Raw genomic sequence first — 24,476 nt, forward strand, 5'->3', positions numbered from 1 at the left:
CGTCACTTCCACACCCGGAAGCGACTGCAGCAAGTAAACAGGACACGTACTCGGGTAAATGCAATATATCTGCCTTGAAATACAATACAATTATATGAACAGTACATGAAACTAAGAGCACATTCAGTTAACGCCTTATTCGCAAAGCTTTTAAGTTTATTCATAATGTGGGATTTGATGTAATATATTTGTTCTCACACCTTTACAACATGCTAACTAATTAGCTACAGACAACAAATGTAAAGTATATGTAAAATTAAAAAAATGCGGTAAAATATAGTCAGTATTAAATAAAATAAAATAAAAAAATGGACAAAAGCAGTCTCAAAGACTAACAACAACAAGAACGTTAAAAGTCAAATTATGAATGCTTTCAAAAGCCAGTGCTTTTCATGGATAATTCTAAAGTTTGAAACAAACATTATTCACAAAAGGATTATATATATATCTCATATATATATATATATCTCAAACTAAATATTCCTTTTTATATATATATATATATATATATATATATATATATATATATATATATATATATATATATATATATATATATATAGAGGAATATTTAGTTTTAAAGCAAATTCCAAATATTGTGAATAGCTGCTCACAGATTTTCCACATTGCACTTCTTTATATATAGAAGTCTTCAATCTGAATTTACTTTGCAGGTGGAGATCATATCAGAGAGTATGAAACCAGCCTGACAGGGATACAGCATGGACAAGTTTGGTATGAGCTTCGGCGGAGGTCCAAGCAAGAAGGACCTTCTGGAAACCATCGAATTGCAGAAGAAACAGCTTGTGAAGTATCAGACGCGTTTTAAAGACGTTGTCAGGGCGTACCAAAGCTTACTTAAGGAAAAGGAGGCCTTGGAATCCAGCCTGAAAGTACTGAGCATTTCTCAGGAGGTTGATTTAAGCCAACATGGGGATAACCTGCCGTTTGGTGGTGCTACAGGAAATGCTGAACGATCATTGCCCTCTGACTTTGGGGATGACCGATGTTCGCTTCACAGTGAAGACAGCCAGGATACAGCAGCCTCTGCTGAGACAGCTACAAGCGTGACCAGCAACAGCACTAAAGGAGACCAAATAGAGGAGGACCAAAGCTGTGCTGTAGATGGAGCCACTGCTGGAGTTGTACATGCCTTACCCCAGCAATCTGAGGAGGCAAGTGGGTCTGAAAGTGGGATCAGCACCAGCAGCAGTGGATGTACGGAGCCGCCACCACCGGCAGCCGATACAGACCGCCGTGTCATCCAACTAAAGACGCAGCTGTCCACCCTGACCAGCTCCTTATCAACCGTCACTCAAGAAAAGTCCAGAATGGAAGCGTCGTTCCAGGCGGACAAGAGGAAGATGAAGCAGGAACTAGAGGAGCTGCAAGCCAGGATGGAGGAAGATCAGAAGCAGCACCAGATGGAGCTTCAAAACCTGCAGGAGCAGCTGGCAGAGAGCAAAGCCCGTGTCATCACCCAGCAACACGAACGGGAGCAGGAGCAGGGCAATCATGCCCTCATGTTCCGAGAGCTTCAGAAACTCCTGCAGGAGGAGAGGGGACTGAGACAGGATGCCGAACTCAAACTGGAGGACTCGCGGGAGGCGTTGGCTGAAGCCGTGCAGGCAGCAGACCGAGGGATAGATTACGAATCGCAGCTGAAAGAGATCACTCAGGAACGAGATGAGCTGAGGAAGAGCCTGAAGGCTGCAGCGGCGGAGCGGAGCAAACCTGACCCACGTGTGGAGGAGCTCCAGCAAGAGATTGCAGACCTCAAAGCTCACTTCAATCAGCAACTACAGCAGGAAATCAGAAAGGTACTTTTTAAAAAGGCCCTATTTTACAGTTTTGTTAGGTTAGCATTCATTCTAGTCATCATTAAAGGGATGGTTCACACAAAAATGAACATGTTGGCATCATTTACTCACCTTCAAGTTGTTCCAAACCTGTGTGAGTTTCTTTCTGCTGCTGAAGACAAAATAAGATACTTTGAAGAATGTTCGTAACCAGACAGTTGACTGTAGCCATATTTTTCCCCCCGTCCTATGGAAGTCAATGGGGACCATCAACTGTCTGGTTACTAACATTCTTCAAAATATCTTTTGTCTTCAGCAGAAGAAATAAACTTTTTTGGGGGGTGAACTATCCCTTTAAGACTACAGTAACTTTCCACCCCACTTAATTAAACAGGCTGTTTTGTTATTCAACTTTTAAAGTCACCATGAAATCAAAAAAGACCATTCTTATTCAATATATTTATGATGGAATATTGCAGTATTTATTATAAATAATTTATCGTGCACATCATTATTTATTTAAATTCATGAGCTTTCATAATCTTTAATCAAAGTAACTTCCCCTCCCTCTTGCAACAACAGCTCTTCTCTTCTCTGATGACGTTCACTGGCCCGAGGGCAGGGCAACCTGTCACTCACATGAGATCACAGCAATAGCAAACAACAACCAACCATCCAATCAATTGCTGATGGATTATTTTCATTTTTAAGAAGCCGTTTCACTTGGATATACATCACAATAGGGGAGATAAGACTATCGCAACTTCCGTTTCATGCTGACTTTAATAGTGTATTAAGTGTGTGCATATTATTTATCCCATCTCACACTGTTGTTTTTGGGGACAGGCCAAGTTGTGGAATACTGAATAGACATGTACTCCCAACAGAAAATGTATAATACATGATCTATCCGTACCAGCCTATATTAGATTTGGTTTGAACTGAAATCGTAGTGTAATGGAAGTAGTGACAGATTTTATGTTGTGACATACATCCAAGTGAAATGGATTATCTGGAAAGAAAGAAAAATTAGACTCTGTTCTACTACACATCATTTGTATACTGAATGGAGGCAGATCTGAGTTCAAGCTTGCATTTGATTCTAAGAAAGGTGTGGAGTTTTAAACTGACAAAATTATTTGTGAAATCAGCATACGTCATGGGAGAATTATCGTCTGGCCAGAAGATTCAGTTAGGACATTTTGATTAAAAATTACAAGGTAAAAAACATGCATGGATGAATTGTTCTCAACAAAGTCATGCATTTTAAAATTAGAAAGGATGAATTTCCATTTCAGTAATATCGGTATCAATTCATATTAATATGTAAAGACACTAATAATTTAATAACACCGTTCAATGTAATCTTTATTAAATCTCAAAATGAATGTTTTTTTTTATTCTGTACATGAGGCATAAATTCACTTAAAATTATACAAAATGGTTTATTTTAGTGTTTTATTTTCAATTTACTCAATTTACTTAGAATTTTGATATTGACCATTTATCTGTTAATTGTTGCATTCCTAGATAATCTCATTGTGTCTGCTCACTTAGTCTGAATTAATTGGCCTGTCTGATATAATCATACTATTTCATACAGTCCTGTTCGTGGATGGACTGTGTCCTGCAGAGTTTTGCTCCAACACACTTTCCTGGAAATGTCTAGCAATCCTGAAGACCTTGGCTGAATCCGAAATTGCCCCCTATACCCTCAAATAGGGCATTATTTGAGGGGACAGCCATTTGTAGTGGTGTCCAAAATCATAGTGGATGTTAACGAGTGCACTCATTCTATCCCACAATACACCACAATAATGAGTGTACAGCCGTTGTACACTTGAAGACTGTCTGAATTCGCCCAATCATTTTCATTCACTCTTTAAGTGAACTGTATTAGTGGACTAAAGTAGGGAATAGTGATTGAGGGTTTAGGGGGCGATTACGGATTCAGCCTGTGGTTCAGGTGTGTTTAATTTAAATAGAAGCTAAACTCGGCAGGATAGTCGCCCTCCAGGACCAGGATTGGAGATTGTTCTATTGCTAAACATTTATTCTTATTTCTTTTTATATCTGTCAATGTAGGTGGCACAGGCAGATGAGCTTCTCCGAGAACAGGCACAGATGGAGGAGGGACGAGTAGCCAGCCTTGAGGAGCGAGTATCTGAGCTCTCTGAACTGCTGGGTGCCTGCGAGAAGGCCAGACAGAAGGACCAACAGAACGCTCAGAGGCTGCGAGAACGCATCCTTCAACTCGACACCGAGAACAAAACCCTTGCCATCGCAGCGGTCAATAGGACGACGACCTCCGATCTAAACATCGAGGACGCCAACTTGAACGTGGACCTGTTAAAGGACAAACTTGAGAGGGTAAAGAAGTTACTCCTAATGGCTGCGCAAAGATCTCAAGACCAGAGTCTGGAAATCGAAAGGCTGTTAGAAGGAGAAAAGGACCAGGAAGTTTCAGAGGGAGAGAAGGCATCAGTGCTCCACTACCAACAAGAGCTCCGGCAGGTAAAGGAGGAGTTTGAGCGCTACAAAATGAGGGCTCAGGGTGTTCTGAAAAACAAGAACACAAAAGATGGCAGCCAGTCCAAAGAGTTAGAAGATGCACGTGACCAGCTGGCCGAGCTGAAGGAGAAGTACATCAACCTTCGCATTCTTTCAGATGAAGCGGAAGCGCAGCACAAACGGAACCTGGAGGAGCGGCAACAAGGGCTTGTAGCGCTCCAGCAAGCGCACAAACAGGAAGTCGAAAGGTTGGAGGCTCAACACAGGGACAATTTCTTGCGGCTTGAGGAAGAGTTGCACAAACAGAGAGATCGCACTATGGCCCTGCTTGCAGAAAAAGACCTCGAGCTGGAGCGACTTCGGGCTGCGGCGATGATCACTTTTGGAAGCCATCAGAAGCACGCTACAAATAACAGTACAGCGATGGAAGGGGGTGACCTAGAGGAAGCTGATCCAGAACAAGAAGAAAGTGACATTATAGCTCAAGCTCTAAAACTAGCTGGGCCCAACGAGCCAACTTTATTGCTCTACGCCGAACAGCTGGCACGCAAAGAGGTGGAAGTGACCGCCTTGCGCAAACAAAAGCATCGTCTAGAGGAAGACTTGCACCAGCTACAAGGAAAGCTGATCGCAAAGGGGGAGCGGCATGAAGAAGAGATTGCTGAGCTACGATGCCAGCTGGACAAGCATATTCGGGACCAGGGAAGAGATGGGGCCAACCTCGAGTACCTCAAGAACGTCATTTATAGGTTTCTCACACTTAATGACACCAGGGGGCGCCAGCAGACTCTCACGGCCATTTTGACCATTTTGCACTTTAGTCCTCAAGAGAAACAAGCCGTGCTGAAGCAGCAGCCACACAGTTGGTGGATGACAGGGATGAGATGATTAAAACGAGTTGAGAAGAGAAACTCTATGGTTCTACTGTGTGGAGATATTTGTTTATTTTTATTGACCACTTTTTTTGTATGCAGTGTGAGAAGGTACCAAATAACAGGAGCAACAACGATGATATGTTTCCAATAATGACATGTATACCCCAACTATTGCATGAAAGGATACTAAACACTTTTATGAAAATGGTTGGAGTCCAGTATTGGATAATGTATCGTCCATCATCCAATACTTCCCTCCTGTGCAACATAATATTGGATTTACGCCGTCTTCAATCTGTATAATCAACAGAGTTGGGTGCAGAAAAATATTGTTATTGATTTTGTATAATAACTGGAGACCTAATGTAACACTATTTGGATGAAAGGTTAACATCTAAAGAATGGGTTATGCCAAAGACACTCTCAAATGGACTTTACAATGACATTGTAAGCTCCAAGACTTCTAAGAGGGAAACTAGCAAGTAATGCCTTGCACTTTTCATATATCGTCATGGTGAACTCCATGCATATATTTAACACAAAACTAATTCCATGGGTTCTAATGAGAATATTTCTTTATAAATAAAAAAAATTATCAGCTGCTTTGAGTTTGCAAATATATAGCAGTTTTGGTTGGTTCAATTTTTTTCTGCCATAGTCTAGGACATTTGCTTAATACACCATTACCTCTTAATATAAGCTGTATATATATTGTGCTCTTTTTTTTTTCTTTTTTTGAGAAAACATATTACAGATCATTTTCAGGGTCTTCACAGTTTCAGTCTTCTAAATACATTTTATCAGTCAGATAAATGTATATTTTCAATCTTTGACCAAAACAATAAACTATTTTGATCTCTTCAGGATTTTATGTTTTATATTAGTGTATAAATACGTTTGATACATTTTTAAAAACATTTTTATTGTTACATTTTCAGTCACACAACACAATCATGTTTCCTCAGCTTGTAATATCATTAGAAAATAAAGTATAAAGTAATCAATGTGAAGACATCATTTAAGAAATACCTTACTATTTCTGCCATTTAAAAATATGACAGAAATACTAATTGTATGCTATTCGAATTCAGCCAGTCTTTTCCCAACTGCTCATTTTGTAAGTGTCCCCATTGATAAACTCAATTCAGTTTGTGAGCACTACTAATGAGAAGATGAGTTGTATCAGATACATTACATTAGGAAAGCATCCTAAAATGTGCAGTGTTTAGAGGTCCTCCAACTCTAGGACTGAGAAACATGAATAAGCATACAACTGAAATATAAATAACCAAACACCTGTCTTTACATTCAAACTCTTACTGCTGGTCAGTTCAAACATAGACTTTAATAATACATTCCCAACCATAAAAACATTTTTAAAAAATGGCTCTTTCAAACAAACATTTTATAATTTTGGAAAAGTGGCAAACTTTCAAATTAAATGTGCATCCATTTGAATAAATAAAAAGAAAACACAATCAAAGAATATACACCTACACAAACTAACTTTATAAAAAAAAAGTCAAAATATGGGTTAAAAGTGCAGTGAGGTTCAAAATTGTGAACAAAAAGTGCTGTAGAACAACCAAACAAGGCTCAGGTTGTATAAAAAAGGAACATTTGTGACTGGCAAACAAAATACATATATATACACAGAATATCTAATAGATGATAGTATTGTATTTAATGACTTGACCATCTCCAAATCACAAAATGTATTATGAAACACAAACTAATTCGCTCATGTGACCAAGTTTCACTGCTCATTCATAAATCCTGGACTATATTATACTCTCAATAATGATTATCAATCGAAATCGGTCTAGTTTTAGATTAGTCTTAATCCAGAGTCTGTTAATCCAGCCCTGGTTGAGATCCAATAAAATCGCCTAGACAAATAGCTTCTAATATAAAAATAATAAAAAAAATGGCCAAATGACGCTGTCAGGTTTACTACAGTGCTCCACAATGTCCCCAAGTGATAACTAACACTAATCACTGGAATAAAAGCATTGATATTTAATAAATAATAAATCATAAAAGCATCTTAAATGAACATGTCATTCATATGAACATCATTGACTGCATATGCTAAATAAATGCTTAATATGCTAATTAAGAGTCAATTTGTTCATCCTTTTTATTCATCTAATTTGACTAAATGTTGATTTATAAAATAAATGTAATGTTCATGCAGTTCTAAATGACTGCAGGCTTTAAATACTTGGTTAAGCAGATGTCTGCAATTTAGCAGATCTCAAATATGAAGCCTAGCTGAGGGCTTAAAATTATTACAATTTTAAGAATCAATGTTTTCTGTGTTCTTCTTGTGTAATCTAGAACCTTTATAGTAATATCTGTTGTTTCTCTTCAGTACTGTACATCCAAAATGAAAGGCCTCGTAGTGGTAGTGTATGGGTTTACCAGAAGAAAGGTTGGTTGACACCTGTGCAGGCGTCATGGGTTCATATACGGCTGGTATATTCCAGACAGACAGTCTGTGTATGTCAGTGGATCTGCTGGTTAATGTTCACATGGGTCTGATTGTCATTGTCTGTGTAATACTGTCTGTAGATCCTCTGGCAAGGAGCTGATGATGGTCTGGATGGATTTCTCTAATCTCTCCAGAAGTTCTTCTTTCACTGGAAGCTGGTGTTTTCTAGCTCTCATCTGTGTAAGACATATAAATGAAGAGAAATGCTTCATGCAAATGTCTTAATGTAAAACACACAGGGCCCTATTTTAACGATCGGAGCACATGGCGCTAGTGCACTTAGGGTGCTAGTTACTAGTTTAATGAAGGAAAATGGTCTAAAAGGGTTGTACCTGGTCTCTTAATGAGTCATAGGTGTGTTTTGGGCGTAACATGCAATAAACCAATCAGAGTCTCATCTCCCGTTCCCTTTAAAAGCCAGTTGCACTGGCACCATGGTGGATTCGCTATTTACATGCCGAAATTTGCAATTGGAAAGTCTAAACGCTTCTGCAGAGTGGAATAAATGTTTTTTTTTTTATATTTGGCATGTTTCTGTGCTGCTGCGTGTCCCTGTGTGTGTAATAAATAGAGTGTATGCGCGCTGTGGACACGCCTATAGACGCGTATTACTAACGCACCCTTTAAATAAATTAAAACAAAACAAAATTAAAACAAAAAATACTGCGCTATTGACTTTAGACCAGGTTTTTGTTGGTCAATGGTGCAGTCGTTTTCAGTTGCCTTAAAATAGCAATGCGGCAACAATGTGCCTGAACACACCTTGTTTTCAGACCAGCATGCCCATGGGTGAACAGATTGGCGTGAGTGCATTTGCTATTTAAACACCATGGCGCCCAAAAAATCCTTTTAGCCCCATCACATTAAAGGCCTGTACACACCGGGACGAATATCGCGCATGGTTATCGCCAGCGTTTTTCGGCGCATCTTGAGTGTTCACCCCCCAAGCGATTTTCACTGGCGATGCGCCGAGTGAACGCGCAAATTCAGTAGATGCGCTCCCGGTACACAAGGTGGTGCTGCGGCACTTTACGCTTCTGACACTCACTTGTCACACAGAAGAAGAAGAGAGACAGTTTTTACGTGCTTGCGAAAACCATAGATATATTATGTCTATGGCCAAAACCATTCACACACTTTTTACTAACTGGCAAGCAGCATTAGCAGCTCATCTTCTTCTTTGTCTACTTACTACTTCTTCGTCGTATCAATGTGTGCTCGGCAAGAGCGTTTTGTGCTTGAGCACCACCCAGCCGTGTTTTAATGTCACTTCAGCAGCTCCAGGCACATAAACAATCTCATTGGTCGGCCAGTTTTTAACGCGTCAAAAAAAATATTTTACCCGAGGCGTTTAAAAAAAAAATTACGCTTTTACGCCTGCCATTTTGCACATTGGTGTGCACACTCACATTGGCGCCCTTTGTTTAGTCCCGAGGCGTTAAACGTCGGCGTTAAACACGTGCAAAAATCATCCCGGTGTGAACAGGCCTTAAGGGTGCATTCACACTTGTCATGTTTGGTTCGATTAAAACGAACCCTGGTGCGATTGCTCGGTTAGTGTGGTTCATTTGAACATATGTGAACGCTGCCATCCGAACCCTGGTGCGCACCAAACAATCGAACCGTACCAGAGTTGGCCTGGAAGCGGACCGAGACCCATCTTTTTAGCGGCCTCGGTCCGCTTCCAGGCCAACTCTGGTACGGTTCGATTGATATATGAACGCAACACGGACCAAAGACATGTAAACAAGCCAAAAACAGGAAGTGATGTCACAAGATGCGACGCTACAAGTCAGCTGATTTGACGAAGTGGAAAAATCGGTGTATCCAAAATGAGTAGAGGGCAAACGTGGAGCAACGAGGAGGTAAAGTGCCTCATCAATATTGCTGTTTTGAACAATTTATGAGCTCTTCGTGAGTTCTCAGCTGATAAAAATAAAACCATATGTACACGCATAAAATGATTGCATTTAATCCAGCACACAGCATTGTTTTGAAGTTCAGTAAGAAAGCTCTGTCATGAAATATATGTCATAAAAGCCGACCAATCAGGTTGTGACCGTATCCCTATGCCTTTGGTTTGGTAACTTTAGGTTCGCTGTTAAAAATGCCAGTGTGAATGCCAAGCGGACCAGGGGCCCGTTCTTCGTACCTCGCTAACTCAGTTAGCTGGATTTGATTGTTGACGATTTGGCATGATCTTGGATTGTTTGGTTCTTCGAAGCTCATCCTGGACTTGTTGTCATAGTAACAGGTCCGTAAGCTTAAACCTGCTCGGGAGCAGGCTTATTTCATGTAAACAGGATTAGATTGCATCTTGAGGTGATACTTAAAATCTGTCCCAGCCACTGCTATTTTATTACAAGAGTGCATTACTGAACCAGGGGCAATAATAATAATTTTAAATAATAATATAAAAATGTTATATTGTATGAGAATGTATAATGTTGTGTATAATACTATAGACACAGCCACTTGATTGAGCGATTTATTTGTGATGGAATAATTATTTTATATCACTTTGTTTTTATTGGTTTACACACATGTTGTACAGTTAATCTGAGCCGTGCATTAAGTGATCCCGGATATTATGGGAGTGGCTTGATGCAGCCCAAGAGAGGATCATTTTACCTTGACCCATAAGAAACTGTCACGTTACAAATCTGCTTCAAATTAAATAAAAAATTTAATTACAACATTGAAATAAAAATGTAAAGGGTGTACAAATAATGTATAAAATCGTGAATATAAATAATTGGTAATCATGTTTAAAAAAAAAAAAAAAAAAAAAACATTTATCATTTATCTATTATAACTTTTATGTTGGTTTGGTCGTTTGGCTGTTTCCTTATAAAGGTCCAGAAATTCTTGTTTTTTTTTTGTGTAATTTGTCAAGTTTTTTGCCAGGTGGCTTTTTAATTATATGATGTCATTACGTTGCTGTCTTGACGCCAGCCAATCGCTGCATTGCTGATCGTGGTTTCGAGTATCGATGCATCTGCCCTCTTCAGGGAAAAAAAGAACGCTCAGTAATCTTAGATCATTTAATCCAGATATTTTAATCCAATCCGCAAATTCGTTTGAAGAACCAAATTAGCCAGACATCAGTTATCACGATTAAAAGATCTGGGATCTGTCAAATCATCTTAGATGTATTAAGCGAGGTACGAAGAACGGACCCCAGGACTATATGTTTTGTTTTTGTTTTTTGGTCTGGACCAAACAAACCAAACGAATCGAACTACAAGTGTGAACGCGGCGGCGGCGGTTGTTTAAGTTTCACTTACCAGTTTCTCCCGCAACTTCAGGATGAGGTCAACAATCTCTACCTCCGATTTGTCTTTTGTCCACGTCAGCAGATCCTGGATTAATGAAAACAAAGCCAGAGTCAAACAAATTAAATGTAGACCCATTAAAGGAGTAATTTATTAATGAAAATGAGCGTTATTCTTTACTCACCCTCATGTTGTTCTGAACTTGTAGCATTTTCTTTCTTCTGTGGAACACAAAAGAAGGATTTTGAAGAATTGTGCTGGTCGCGCTTTTCCATGCAACTCAAAAGACTGAAATTTAGGTCGCTATTCACTGAAAATGTTGACATCTTGCTCTCAATGGTTTCTTTGAATTCTTTTTAATAATCGGTTGATCCATTTTAAAACCTGATGGAATGATTCTCGTTCACGAATCTGGTTGAGAAGATTTTGTTAATACCAGCTCAAATTTCAGCCTGTCCCTCACTTAATGTGATCATATAGATTCAAAAAGACAAGCACATACACTACTGTTCAAAAGTTTGTTTTTTAATGCATTTGAAAGAAGTTCCCTGCATTTATTTATTTAAAACAAAAATATAGTAAAACATAAATATTAATTATTATGATATATTATTATGTATTTTATATCATTATAAAATATAATGATATATTATTATTATTATATAAAGTAAGCGTTTTCTATTTTAATATATTTTATAATGTAATTTATTCCTGTGATGGCAAAGTCTTCAGTGTCACATGATCCTTCAGAAATCATTCTAATATGCTGATTAGATGCTCAATTTCTTATTATCAATGTTGAAAACAGTTGTGATTCTTTGATGAATAGAAATATCAAAAGAACAGCATTTATTTGAAATAGAAATCGTAACATTATAAATGTCATCATCATTGTCCCTTTTGATCAATTTAATGCATCCTTGCTGAATTCAAGCATTCATTTATTTTCTTTTTAAACTGCCACAAACCATTGAATGGCAGTGTTAGTTAAATAGACTACTGTTACTATACTCTTATGATTAATTTTATTGTGCTTTTGTATCATTTTTTAAGCTTCAAAGTCTCAGTTTACATTCAGTGTAATTGCATGGAACAGAGCGACCAGTTCAATTCCTCAGAATTTCTCTTTTTGTGTTAAACAGAAGAAAAGTTCAAACGAGTTTGGAACAACTTGATGGTTGGATTATCATTTTTGGGTGAGCAAGTCCTTTAAAACATTCTTTATTTGCACACACACTCTGAAGTGATAATAATAAAGATTTACGAAGTATAATGGTATGAGAAGAGACCGAATCCAAATCAAATATCATACTCACAGCCGCACAGATGGCCTCTAAATGAAGACATTCCACTTTTTGAGTCATCTCTCTGTGCCTGAGCCGATACCAGCCATCAAAATTTGGCGAACGGAAGAAACGCCTGAAAGACAAACAAACAGTTATTAAATGATATGCATAATTAACAGAAAGTTTCAGTCATTAGTACCCAAATGTCCTGGGCTGCATGCGTTTCTCGAAATGATTGTAAGCCGTAAGTAGAACGTTCAGATTACTGGTGCCAATGGGTTTACGATGCTTTTGGAAACGCAACCCTGGTGTGTTACCTGTACAGGCCCGTCCAATCTCCTTTCAGTGTTAGTTGTGACCCTGCTTGCTCCAGGGTCTTCATGAATTCGTCCTGACTGAAGGCCCGGATCTGAGGAGGTGTCTGAGACATAAACACAACATAACTGTTGAGGTCCAACATAATCAATTTAAATGCCTTGTATACTGTCTTTTAAATCTGATCTACATCATCTTGAACCAACCTTCCATGGAGACATAGACCTCTGCGGTGGCATGAGGCTTTCCAAATACCTTTCCTAAAGATAAAAATGGGTGTGAAACTCAAGTGAAAACTGAAAAAAGTGAAATAAAAACTCTGAACAAAGGTGCAAAAGAACTTCACCAGCGGAAGAATGAAACTCTGCGTCTGCTCCAACAGATACCGCCTCAAAATGGCACTCTGCACCTCTGACGGCTTTTTTTTCTGGATACCCTGAAAGAACGATTAAAAACCAAAGCGAGTCGTATACATACATTGAAGCTTTAAACTTAAATATTACATTTTTCATGAACTCACATCAGTAGCTTACCTTCAAGAGTCGTTTGATGAGAGCTTTGTCTTTGTGTAAGAAGGCTTTGTATGCTGTGTAAATACCTTTATGGCAAGATAAAAAATATATTTATTTAAAAATAAATAAATAAATACACACACACACACATTTACCAAAGTGTTATTCAGCACATAAGATGTGTACCTGTTTTAGAATCCAGTGTTTTTAACTTTGCTAGTTTCTTGATTTTCACTTGCTTTGGTAAATCACCTGCAGAAAAACTATTTTCAAACCTCTCTCATGTGCAATATGCCGAAATCATACGCAATCAAAAGGGCTCTTAAAGGAGCCTAAAATTGAGCATTATTTACCAGACATCTTAAGGTCTCCAAGGCGAATAATGTGTGGCCAGCACTGAAAGGTCTTTATGAAGAAAGGGTTTGTGACACCCAGTATCACATTGGGCCTGAAAGCAGAAAATAGACTGAAGAATTACTTCCTGACCTGAAAATTATGTTTTTTACATGGGTAGCTCACATCTAGTCAAGGTTTCATCCAAAAATGAAAATCTTTGCAGAATATCCTGCCTCATGTTTTTTTTTTGTTGGCCTTGTCAACTACTAAAATGACAAAAAATACCATTAAAAAAAAGCATCATAAATGTGGTCCATACAATTTGTGTGCTATATTACATGTCAGGACAGCTTTGACGGTGCTTTTTGTCATTTTGCAACTTGACAGTTCCAGTCCCCATTCACTATCATTATATGGAAAAGAAAGTCTCGGATCATTCTTCAGAAATAGCATTTTTTTTTGTGAAAGAAAATCAGGAGTTTGGAACAACATGATGGGGAATAAACTAGAGCTGCACGATTCTGGATAAATTGAGAATCACATTTCTCGATTCTCAACAGACCACTAAACAAAATATCGTGTAATTTAGTGATGCACCGATCATGATTTTACATGGCCGATTCTGATACAGATTTTTTTCAAGAAAACTGGCCGATTCCGATACCGATTTCCGATTTAAAAAAAAAAATGTACACAATAAAAGAATGAAAGTATACATGAACAAGATGTTTATTTGGTATTTAACAGGCTAAATTGGCTTTTGGCTAATGAAAACAAGTCCGCAATCTGAAATTAACAGGAAATTTAATTGGAAATTTAAAGGCTGAAAGGTGAAATTAAAGGCAACAACTGCATATTCTGCAATCCAAACAAAGATGTTACTTAAATCAGCATTTGTTTTTAAATTCAGTGTAAAGAAAAAAAATCTTTACCAGTGAAATTAAATAAAACCAAAGTATATAATGGTTCCAAAATGTTAAATCAAATAATGTTTAGTGCAACGAAAAAAAACTAAGATGCTACAGCACGTGCTTTTTAAATCAAATTAAGTCAATGTAATTTTAAGGTAAAATAAAAGGTAACACTTTAGAATAATGGTCATTAGCTAACATTAGTTAATGTATTAACTAACATGAACTAATCATGAGCAGTACATTTGTTACTGTATTTGTTAATCTTTGTTAACGTTAGTTAATATAAACATCACAGTGCATTAACTAATGTTAACAAGATTTTAATAATGCATTAGTAAATGTTGAAATTAACATTAACAAAGATTAATAAACGCTTTATAAGTGTAGTTCATTATTAGTTAATGTTAACTAATGTAGTTAACTAATATTAACTAATGACCATTATTCTAAAGTGTTACCAAATAAAAATTATCATTCTATAGGCTACAGAACTGAATTTCAAAAGTGCATGCATGTTCTTCTTTAGGCTACAAAAAGAAGTATATCGGCTTTGTCACGTTAGTCTGTTTCGTTCTCATGAGAAGCTGAGCTGAACAAACGCTCACTATCTGCGTATGTGCAAGGCGGAGAGAGGTAAGCTCGCGCAACTTCAGTTCGCGCAGGAAAGCGGCTCTTCATTCCCTTCAGCGTATCTCGTCTCTTCCCTCAGTTCTCCAGTTTCCGTTTGTAACACACAAGTGACATGTTCGCGAATGATTGCAATATAGGCGTATGTGCACGCGCGCGCACTTCCGGATAAATCGGCAGAAAAATACAAAGAAAATCGTCCGGTTGCCGATCGCGCGCTAGAAGCAAAAACCGGCCGGTTCCGGTTTTTGGCCGGTCAACCGGTGCATCCCTAGTGTAATTTACTAGAGGTTCTGACAAAATGTTAATTGCAGCAGTCTATTTAACTTGAATTAATTTGGTTTGAATGAATGATTCAATGACTCGCTCATAAAGACTTCACTTGTTTCATTACTGGATGAATCTGCTTTTAAACTGTTAACAATGAAACTGCTGAATGAATAATTCAATGACGAATAATTTTTTTTAACGGTTACTTGTCGCCACCAACTGATGTAACAATGTAACTGATCCAATCTTTATTTGAGGTGTCAAGTTTCTTTCAAAATGTGATTTACTCTAATTTGATCGCAACCGTAGACATTAGTCTTTCTTTCCAAAATATAAACGTTTAATCGCAATTCTTCTGTGATAATTTGAATTATTGTAACAGAAATAATGAGGCTGAAAAGACTGTGAAGCTGATCTCATCATGACAACAGCTCTCTCTGGATCAGCAACTGTGTGAAGTGAACTCAGATTTGAATGTTCGCTGTAATCGCACTTGTCAAAGGTTTAGACATAGACAAATCGTTGTCGTTCAGGAATAAGATTGCGTAGGTGTCTGAATCATGATTAAGATCTTTTAACGATTAATCATGCAGCTCTAGAGTAAACAATTACAGAATTTTCATTTCTGGGTGAAGACAGACTTTAACGTGGAGTGTGTGTTTTTGCTTACGGAGCCTGAGTCCTGGTGGTGTACTCCTTAAATTCACTGTCATGAATGGTGAAGTACGGCCGGTAATCACCACAGTAGCGCAGTGGGGTGATGGAGCTAAAAAGAAAAAGCATAAAATATATATTAAAAAAACTACCTTTTGGCCTAACAATTTTTTATTGTTGAAAAGTGATTAAAAAAATGTAACAAACTTTTATATATTCTTTTATATAGTTTTATTTAATTAACATTGAGAAGAAAATATGCATTTAAAAAGCTCATAGTTTTACAATAAAAAAAACAGCAATGTTAAATAAACATCCAAAAATTATGAAATAGTGTGGCTTGGAGTTGTTGCTGTAATGTAATCTTAAAATAAATGTTCAGTGGAGTTCTATATAGAACGCTAGGATTCTTGTCTCCATTTTAAAGAACTCTTTATGCCAAAAAGGTTCTATATAAGGAGAAATGTCTTAAATGATTGCATAATACTTTATAATTTGTTCTAGTGATAATGTATATTTACGAGCTGTTTAATTCATATAATGTATTTGAAATAAAAAAAAATGAATTAAAACTAAATTAATTAATTAAAACTACATCCATAAAATGATTGGGCCCCCTAAAAGGTTCTATATATGAAGCGCCAGACAGAATCTTCTTGGATTTTGTGGATTATGGATAAAATTCTGCATAAACTCTACTAGAAAACAGACCTATTGTCACTATTAGTTCCTGAAAATAACTTGTGTATGCTCCTCTGGAAGGAGAGCTTTGAGAACGCAATGTCCATACCTGACCAGGGCCAGCACAGTCTCCGAGGAGACGGTTGGAGAGGGTGCCATAACAACCATGGGCTCTCCTAGCAACATAAGCTCCCAGAGCATCTGCACGTGAATCAGGACTGACTGGAAACATCTGATTAGATGAAGGTCAATTAGGGCAGCTATTAGTGATGGCTGTAAAATCAACAGATGGTTTAGCAATTACAGAACACATGTACAAGCAGCGTAATACTCACTTAAAAAGATCCAGCTCTTGAACTGATGGAAGAACTGTGGGGGCAGGGAGCAGATTCTGCAAAAATGCAACCACATATCAACCGTATGTAAAAAATAAAAGCATATGTGAATGATTGCCATAGTGAAATGAGTTAGGCACCTCAGTTTGTGGCTGTTTTACAGGGCTTCCTTCTGACGTTTCAACTTTTGAGGGAATTCTGACCTGCAAATTCACAGCATTTGAGAAGTTGAATGGAGGAGAGTTTGTTATCTAAATCATTTATACAAGACATCAAAACACCAACTAACATTTTTTTTCCATTCCATAATATTCTCACCTGCATCACCACACCCATCACAGGTAAGTTGAGGGTCTGCCCTGGTACTGGTGCTGGCCATTGGTCAATCTCATTACAGACTAAAAGACATTAACCAATATGATAGGATTTCAGATCTGTTTCATATTCTAGACAATGTATGAGTATTTTTGTATCTGTGAGTGGTTTTCATGTGCCTTCAATCTTTACGTTATATACACCTCCATTCAAAAGTCTGAGGTCAGTAAGATTTTATTTTTATGTTTTAAAAAAAGTCTCTTACACTTTTACTAGATCAAAACACAGGAAAAACAGTAATATGGTGAAATAAAATAATTTAAAATAACTGCTTTCTATTTTAATAGAGTGTATGACCATGACATGACAGTAGATACACCCACTGAGTGGCATTGGCAGCATTGGTGTTCAGCTTGAATGCAGTGAAAAACCACACAAAACACATCTAAAATGGGAAAGACTTGTGCAATTGACTTTACAAACAGATTCAACAAAAAATCTGAGCTATATTCCTACAGGCTGCCGAAAGCTACAGAAAAGATAAGCAAATAGAACTGCAATCCAGGCAGTGAAACGTGGATTTTCAGTTGCCATTTTGTTTCAGATATGTTGAATATTGAGGTAAAAACCATACCCTAGGTCATATATTGTATTGACAACTCATCAATTAAATATAAACCATCTTATATTCTGCTTAACTGTAAAGTTTATGTGAGTATTTATTTATTTAAAAAAAAAAAAAAAACATTATGAGGTTTGTGTTCTACAATGTTTGGATAATGTTAGACAAACCCAGTATTCCATACGATTGATAGATAGATTATGATATAAGTGATTATACAGATTTAGATCTACAATAAAACCAAAAATTCAGACACCAGATATACTTGTTTTTACTAGTGGGTGTAGGACACTATAGTTCATTTATGTGTGAGAATAGCTAAATAAAGTAAACTGTGACATATAGTGGAAAAGCAGTAAAATTGTAAAAAAATTTAGGACCAAAATTATTCAGAGACTTTGACCTGACCATGTTTTGCTGAAGTGTTTTTTCTTTAATTGCTAATTCGACCATTTATGATCAAATTGTGTACTTTTAATTTAACAGCTGACCGCTGATTGGTTGATTGTAATCCATTGCATACCTTTCTATCAAAGTTATCTGACATTAACTCTTGAGTCTGTCATATTTTATTACCATTTTCTAAACTAAAGTGAATGTGACAATGTGAGAAAATGTTGAAGGTGTCTGAATAAATTTTGTTGTGACTGTACCTATATTGTATTTATAGTGTTGTCTAGCAGATAATGCATTCACAGGATTTCCTTTATGTATGAAAGCCTGATGTCCATGGGCCACTGGTTCTTTGTTGTGAGGAACACTGTTAAGTCCAACTGCCTTTAATTTAAGAAGCTGGTAGTTTGTTTTACTTCCATTTTTTTCCGTTCTTGCAGTTTCCCCTATTAGAGCCAGTCATGTGGCAGGATGTTTTGCCACTCAGTCCGGCTAAGGGGGTGTGTTCCGTCAGGAAAGTGACATCAACGCATACCCTCTATATATATTGCAAAATGTAATTTATTCCTGTGATGGGAAAGCTGAATTTTCAGCATCATTACTCCAGTCTTCAGAGTCACATGATCCTTCAGAAATCATTCTAGTATGCTGATTTTGGTGCTCAAGGAACATTTCTTTTTATTATCAATGTTGAAAACAGTTGTGTTGCTTAAAGGAACACGGCAACTTTTTGGGACTTTAGCTTATTCATCGTATCCCCCAGAGTTAGATAAGTCCATACCTACCATTCTCATCTCCGTGCGTGCCATAACTTTGTCTGACATACTCCCTGCTAGCCTACCTTAGCACAAAGACTGGAGGTAAATGGCTCCAGCTAGCCTACTGCTCCTTAAGTGACAAAATAACGGCAACATTTTCCTATTTACATGTTGTGATGTGTATAGTTACATTGTGTACTAAGACCGACGGAAAATGAAAAGTTGTGATTTTCTAGACTGATATGGCTAGGAACTATTCTCTTATTCCTGTGTAATGATCAAGGAACTTTGAGCCGTACCATGAGTGCAGCGGCGCAATGATATTATGCAGCACCTGATAATAGTCCCCAGTGCTCTCTGTGCAAGCAGATTGTCACGTTGTGTAGCGGACCCTGTCCGAATGATGGCCAGACTTTACTGATGTTTCATGGAGTTTATTGAAACCGTTTGATCTCCAAAAAAAATCACCGTAAGAGCTGAACAAATAATGGAAAGAAGTGCGCATTAACACCTCGTTCACAAACTCTCTCTCTTCATAGCATTATCATTAACATACACAAAAATACTCATTACAGATGACAGATCTGATAAACAAGAACATACACACCTTATGCCTTTTCGGGGGGTGCTTAACAAACTGCAAACTTTAAATCTGCCTAACCACTCCGATGAACTGCAAGCTCTCACTATCTTTCCGTAGACTACAACATCCGTCAAAATAAAAGTCCCTACTTATTAAGGGCGCTTTCACACCTACCTTGTTTGGTCCGGATTTTCGGACTTTTCAGTTTGGTCCGAATCAAAATTACAGATGTGAAACCTCCCCTGGACCACAGTCCGGACCAAACAGACGAAATTTGGTCCGACGAAAAGAGGTAGTCTCGGTCCAGATCAAACTGAACAAAGGTTCGGTTCGTTTCTAGTGTGAAAGCATTTTCTGTATGGTTCGTACTTTCAGACCATTTACAGGAAGGTCCTGTTTATGTTTAAATATTATAATGTTATTTTTAAATTTAATCTAGGCTACCTTGATTAAGAAAAGTTAAAAAATGCGCAATATGTCAGAAGACAGAAGGTCAGAAATTATTTTGAAAGAACTTTTGTATGATTTTGCTTAGAAAGCCTTTCTTTAATGTGAATTTCGTTTTGTTTAAATTGTATCTTAATTTTAATCAACGTTTAATCAGATAATTGCCTGGATTTAATAAATAAGAAGCAAACAGTCTATAGCAGACAATAATCGCGGGAGCGATCACATGCTTTGTACATGAACTAGAGCGTGTCTCAAATAAACTCAGCACAGCAGCTCAGCAGCTACTTGTCTCACAAACATGAGAAATATGTGTATATAAAGCTTGAAATGTCCACTTTTAAACGTAACGAAATGAAAATAGTCAAGCAATGCGCACTGTTCAATAGTGGCAACAATATGCGTCAGACGCACGTCCGTTTACAAATCAATCAATGTCCAGATGCAGCCCACATAGATGATGACGAGTGGACGCAAGTGCATTATGTAAAGTTCTTTAGTCCGCTCACATAATTGCAATGTGAAACCAAACCAAAACTGACCAAATGTATAAAATGTATCAAAACATGAACTTCGGTTCGGACCATGGTGCGGACATTTAGGTGTGAAAACGCCCTAATGTTCAGACTGCACGATTTTCAAACTGGTTGGATCACTGCTCTTTTCACACTGCATGACTATCTGGGCCAGCATTCAGTCACTGCTGTGTTCACACCGCACGATGGATTGGCGACAGGGGGTTTCACACTGCATGACTGTACAAGAGGAATAATCGCCCACATCTCTGTCCTGTCCGCAAATTACGTTTCACAACAAAGCACACGCGAGAAGAGAGAAGGAAACAACGCGAGATCACACGTGTGTCAGACTGGAGTTCTCGCGCTAGACTGGAATTGTTATTAAAATATAGACTGCAGTGCAGAAACTTGCAGTCTGTGCTCTGATTTGCAGCAAAAGGGAGAAAAATAAAAAAGATTATGGTAGAGGAAATGGTTGGGGACACAGGGAGCAAAGATTGTGTTCTGCAAAGAGAGTTTGAGGTAAATAAATAATATTGCAATGTGCTACTGTTGCGGCTGATCAAGCAAATGTTTGTGCTTTGTTTCTGTTTGATATAACTGTACATATATCTATTAAAATACTAATATTATGGTCTATAACTCCCACCTGAACCTCCCGCTGTCCTGTATCTTGCTCTCTCATTGGCTGTTGGTCATCGCCGATGTATTTTTCAGTCAGAACACATTTCACACAGCAGGTGTTTGAAACACAGACAGGTACAGATATTTGGCATGCCAAATATCTCGCGGGCGTCGGCTACTCATCTGCGATTCTCTCTGATCGCGTCTTTGATCATTCACACTGCGTGATTGTCACTCGCGTGCACGAGCACCGATTTGCCTATGATTTCGGGCATTTGTCTGCGATTTCACAAAACCTGTCGGCGGGTCAAAATCGGGGCTAAAATCGGGCAGTCTGAACTAGGCATAAGACAGATAATGCAGACCTTAAACCTATTTAAACACACAGAAATGTCAAATGTACACAAAAAACTAATTATAAGATAAAGCACAATGAAGTCTGTTACACGTTGGTTATGTTGACGGAAGTTAGCCTATTTTCAGGTGCTGCATAATCTCATTGCGCCGCTGCACCCATGGTACGGCAGTAAAATTCCTAGATCATTACACAGGAATGATAGTATAGTTCCTAGTCATATCGGTCTAGAAAATCACAACTTTTAACTTTCCGCCGGTCTTAATACACAATGTAACTATACACATCACAACATGTAAATAGGAAAATGTTGGCGTTATTTTGTCACTTATTGAGCAGTAGGCTAGCTGGAGCCATTTACCTCCAGTCTTTGTGCTAAGCTAGGCTAGTGGTGGGGGCGTCAGACAGAGTTATGGCACACACGGAGATGAGAATGGTATGTATGGACTTATCTAACTCTGTGGGATACAGGGAATAAGATAAAGTCCCAAAAAGTTGCCGTGTTCCTTTAATACTTTTTGTGAAAAACCATGATACACTTCTTTAATAGAACGTTCAGAAGAAAAGCATTTATTTGAAACGGATATGTTTTGTAACATTCTTATATTTTTACTGTCCCTTTTGATTAACGTCCTTGCTGAATAAAAGTATTAATTTCATTTTTAAAAAATCTTACTGACCCCAAACCTATATATGGATAAATCAAGGTGGCCTCACCTGTCTCCAGACAAGGTTCGAGCTTTTCAAAGTATTCAGGAGCAATGACCTGCAGCAGCGAATGGAACAGGTTCACAAATGGCAGTCTCGACACCACCACCAGAGACTAGGGATATAGAAAAACTGAAATTATTTACAACATTCACATAACAGTCATTGCATATCGTATACATTCAATTAAAGCATAAAGTCTAAAGAGACCACAACAGCTCATTATGAAAAACCAGAACTAACATGTGTATCTTTCAGTTCAGTTACACACCTTCTGAAAGTAGCCCCTTTTGACAGACGCATCTTTCACTTGCCTGAAATACACATACCCGTGGAAATGTGCATGCTCCTTCTGAAAGACAGGAAAATAATTTACATGCACACTTTATTTCTGGAATGTATTGGTTCAAAGCAGATGTTAATCAGTGGTGGTGCTGGGAAATGTCTCAATTCAAAGCATTTGAATTATTAAAATGTTGTGGCTTTCATGTGTCTTACATAGAGTAATATTGTTAAATATTATTACAATTTAAAATAACTGTATTGCAAAATGTAATTTATTACAGTGATGGCAAAGCCGAGTTACAGCAGCCATTACTCCAGTCCTCAGTGTCACACGATCCATCAGAAATCATTCTAATATTCTGATTTAGTGCTAAAGAAACATTATTATTATTATTATTATTAATGTTGAAAACTGTTGTGCTGCTTAATATATAAAGCATATTTCTAACCTGCAGGCTCACAGGTGCATCCTTGTTGTACGCATCCTCCTGTCCAAACCAAGAGCTACTGCGGCCCACCGACTGCCGCAGTCTGAAGCTGAACTGAGTGTCCCCGAGGCATCCTGGGATAGACATGAACTCATGTGACTTAACTGTAAAGCTAATGTTTCAGCTGTTTATCATGATAGCACAGAGTAGCATCAGCCTTTGCCAGCACATTACCTGAGTATGAGTCAGGAAAGGATAAGTAACAAATGCTTGTTTTCTAAAAGAAAGAAGGCAATTAATGATTGTAGGGGCATTTTAGAATGAACTTAGTGTTTTGAAAATTGTTGTAACACATTATATACATTTAAAATACTGTAACTGGAAAATAAATGTATTCATTATTTGAATTAAATTGACCTTAAGTTACCTCCTTTTCCGTCAGTTTGACATCATAGGGGTAAACGAGCTGTTGGCAACATTAAAAATGTTACGGATACACAGTGATGCTGACTGCTGTTGCTGTGCTTACGGTGTAATATTACAATCAGGACGTGTCAGCATCTTTCACAATTAGATTTTGTCGCGTAAAGTGGTTTTGCGAGTACCTAATAAACAATAATAAGTAAACAAACAGATGTTAGCGGTGCATGCACATCATTTGTGTACCTCTATGGCTTGTCCGAGCTCGAGGTCGAAGGTAACGACGCACACACACTCGAGCCAAGCAGAGAAGCGCGACCACGGCTCCGATACCTCTGTACCTGTCGCCGCAGCCTTTGATGGCCCTTCCAGGGAATCGGAGCTGTCAAACGGGTCCATTTTGACTTAAGGATCCATTTGAGTTCCGCTTGCTTATGTGGATGGTAGCGTCCTCGGTCATCGTTCAGTCATCACTGAGGCTGAACGGCGCCCTCACGCGGGGAGGAATGTCTTGTTACGCCCGGTAACGTTACTGGTTCTCAAAAAGGAGGCCGCAAAATATATATATATTTTTTAAATACTTTAAATTATGTATTAAAAAACAGCAATTAAAATGGCAAATCCACTAAAAGATATGCCTCTCGTATGTTTACCGTTTACACGCACAGCTGATCTCTCCCTCAACCGACACTTTTTAAATCTGTCTACTTAAAGGGATAGTTCACACCAACAATTCTGTCATCATTTAGTCACGCTCAAGTTTTTCCAAACCTGTATACATTTCTGTGTTCTGCTGAACACAAAGGAAGATATTTGGAAGAATTTTTGCAACCAAGCAGATCTCGGCAGCCATTATTCCATTACATTTAAGTATTCTACCTTTGTGTTCAGCAGAACAAAGAAATTTAACGTTATACAGGTTTGGAACAACTTGAGCGTGACTAAATGATGACAGAACTATCCCACATGCGTTTTTATTATTTCAAATTCAACATACAAAAAAAGCAATTTCTACATAGGCCTACTAATGTGTACACCTATCTACAACTATCAAAGTTTAATATGATGTATAATAGTAATCTTTGAACGGGTCGTAACACTTAAAATGAGCCCAATAGAAGAAAAGAAGAAGGGAA

The 24,476-nt window shown here is 37.8% G+C and overlaps 2 protein-coding genes across 4 annotated transcripts; one reads left to right on the top strand and one right to left on the bottom strand.

The window, feature by feature from the left end:
• Positions 1-4: 4 nt before the first annotated feature.
• Positions 5-6,187, top strand: gcc1 (GRIP and coiled-coil domain containing 1). The gene is made up of 3 exons (XM_079817419.1): positions 5-54; positions 675-1,820; positions 3,885-6,187. The coding sequence occupies exons 2-3, from the start codon at positions 723-725 to the stop codon at positions 5,196-5,198; spliced, it is 2,412 nt and encodes an 803-aa protein (XP_079673545.1). The 5' UTR covers positions 5-54; positions 675-722; the 3' UTR covers positions 5,199-6,187.
• Positions 6,088-23,820, bottom strand: dennd6b (DENN/MADD domain containing 6B). 3 transcript variants are annotated; one of them, XM_079817421.1, is made up of 21 exons: positions 23,587-23,820; positions 23,348-23,386; positions 23,155-23,197; positions 22,942-23,054; positions 22,479-22,559; positions 22,217-22,322; positions 17,203-17,282; positions 17,025-17,087; positions 16,885-16,940; positions 16,659-16,781; positions 15,885-15,980; positions 13,421-13,515; positions 13,254-13,319; positions 13,089-13,153; positions 12,902-12,991; positions 12,762-12,815; positions 12,558-12,661; positions 12,271-12,373; positions 11,139-11,175; positions 10,967-11,041; positions 6,088-7,855 (listed from the first exon to the last, which is right to left on the bottom strand). In XM_079817421.1, exons 1-20 carry the CDS (start codon positions 23,737-23,739, stop codon positions 10,995-10,997), a joined length of 1,614 nt encoding a protein of 537 aa, XP_079673547.1. In that variant the 5' UTR covers positions 23,740-23,820; the 3' UTR covers positions 6,088-7,855; positions 10,967-10,994. The 3 variants fall into 3 exon arrangements, with proteins under 3 accessions (XP_079673547.1, XP_079673546.1, XP_079673548.1); XM_079817420.1 differs by lacking the exon at positions 11,139-11,175 and having other exon boundaries at positions 23,587-23,815; XM_079817422.1 differs by lacking the exons at positions 6,088-7,855; positions 10,967-11,041; positions 11,139-11,175 and adding an exon at positions 11,945-12,079 and having other exon boundaries at positions 12,267-12,373; positions 23,587-23,815.
• Between the last annotated feature and the right edge of the window lie 656 nt (positions 23,821-24,476).

This window comes from Gobio gobio (assembly GCF_949357685.1).
Source record: "Gobio gobio genome assembly, chromosome: 5".
NCBI classification, from domain to species: Eukaryota; Metazoa; Chordata; class Actinopteri; order Cypriniformes; family Gobionidae; genus Gobio; species Gobio gobio.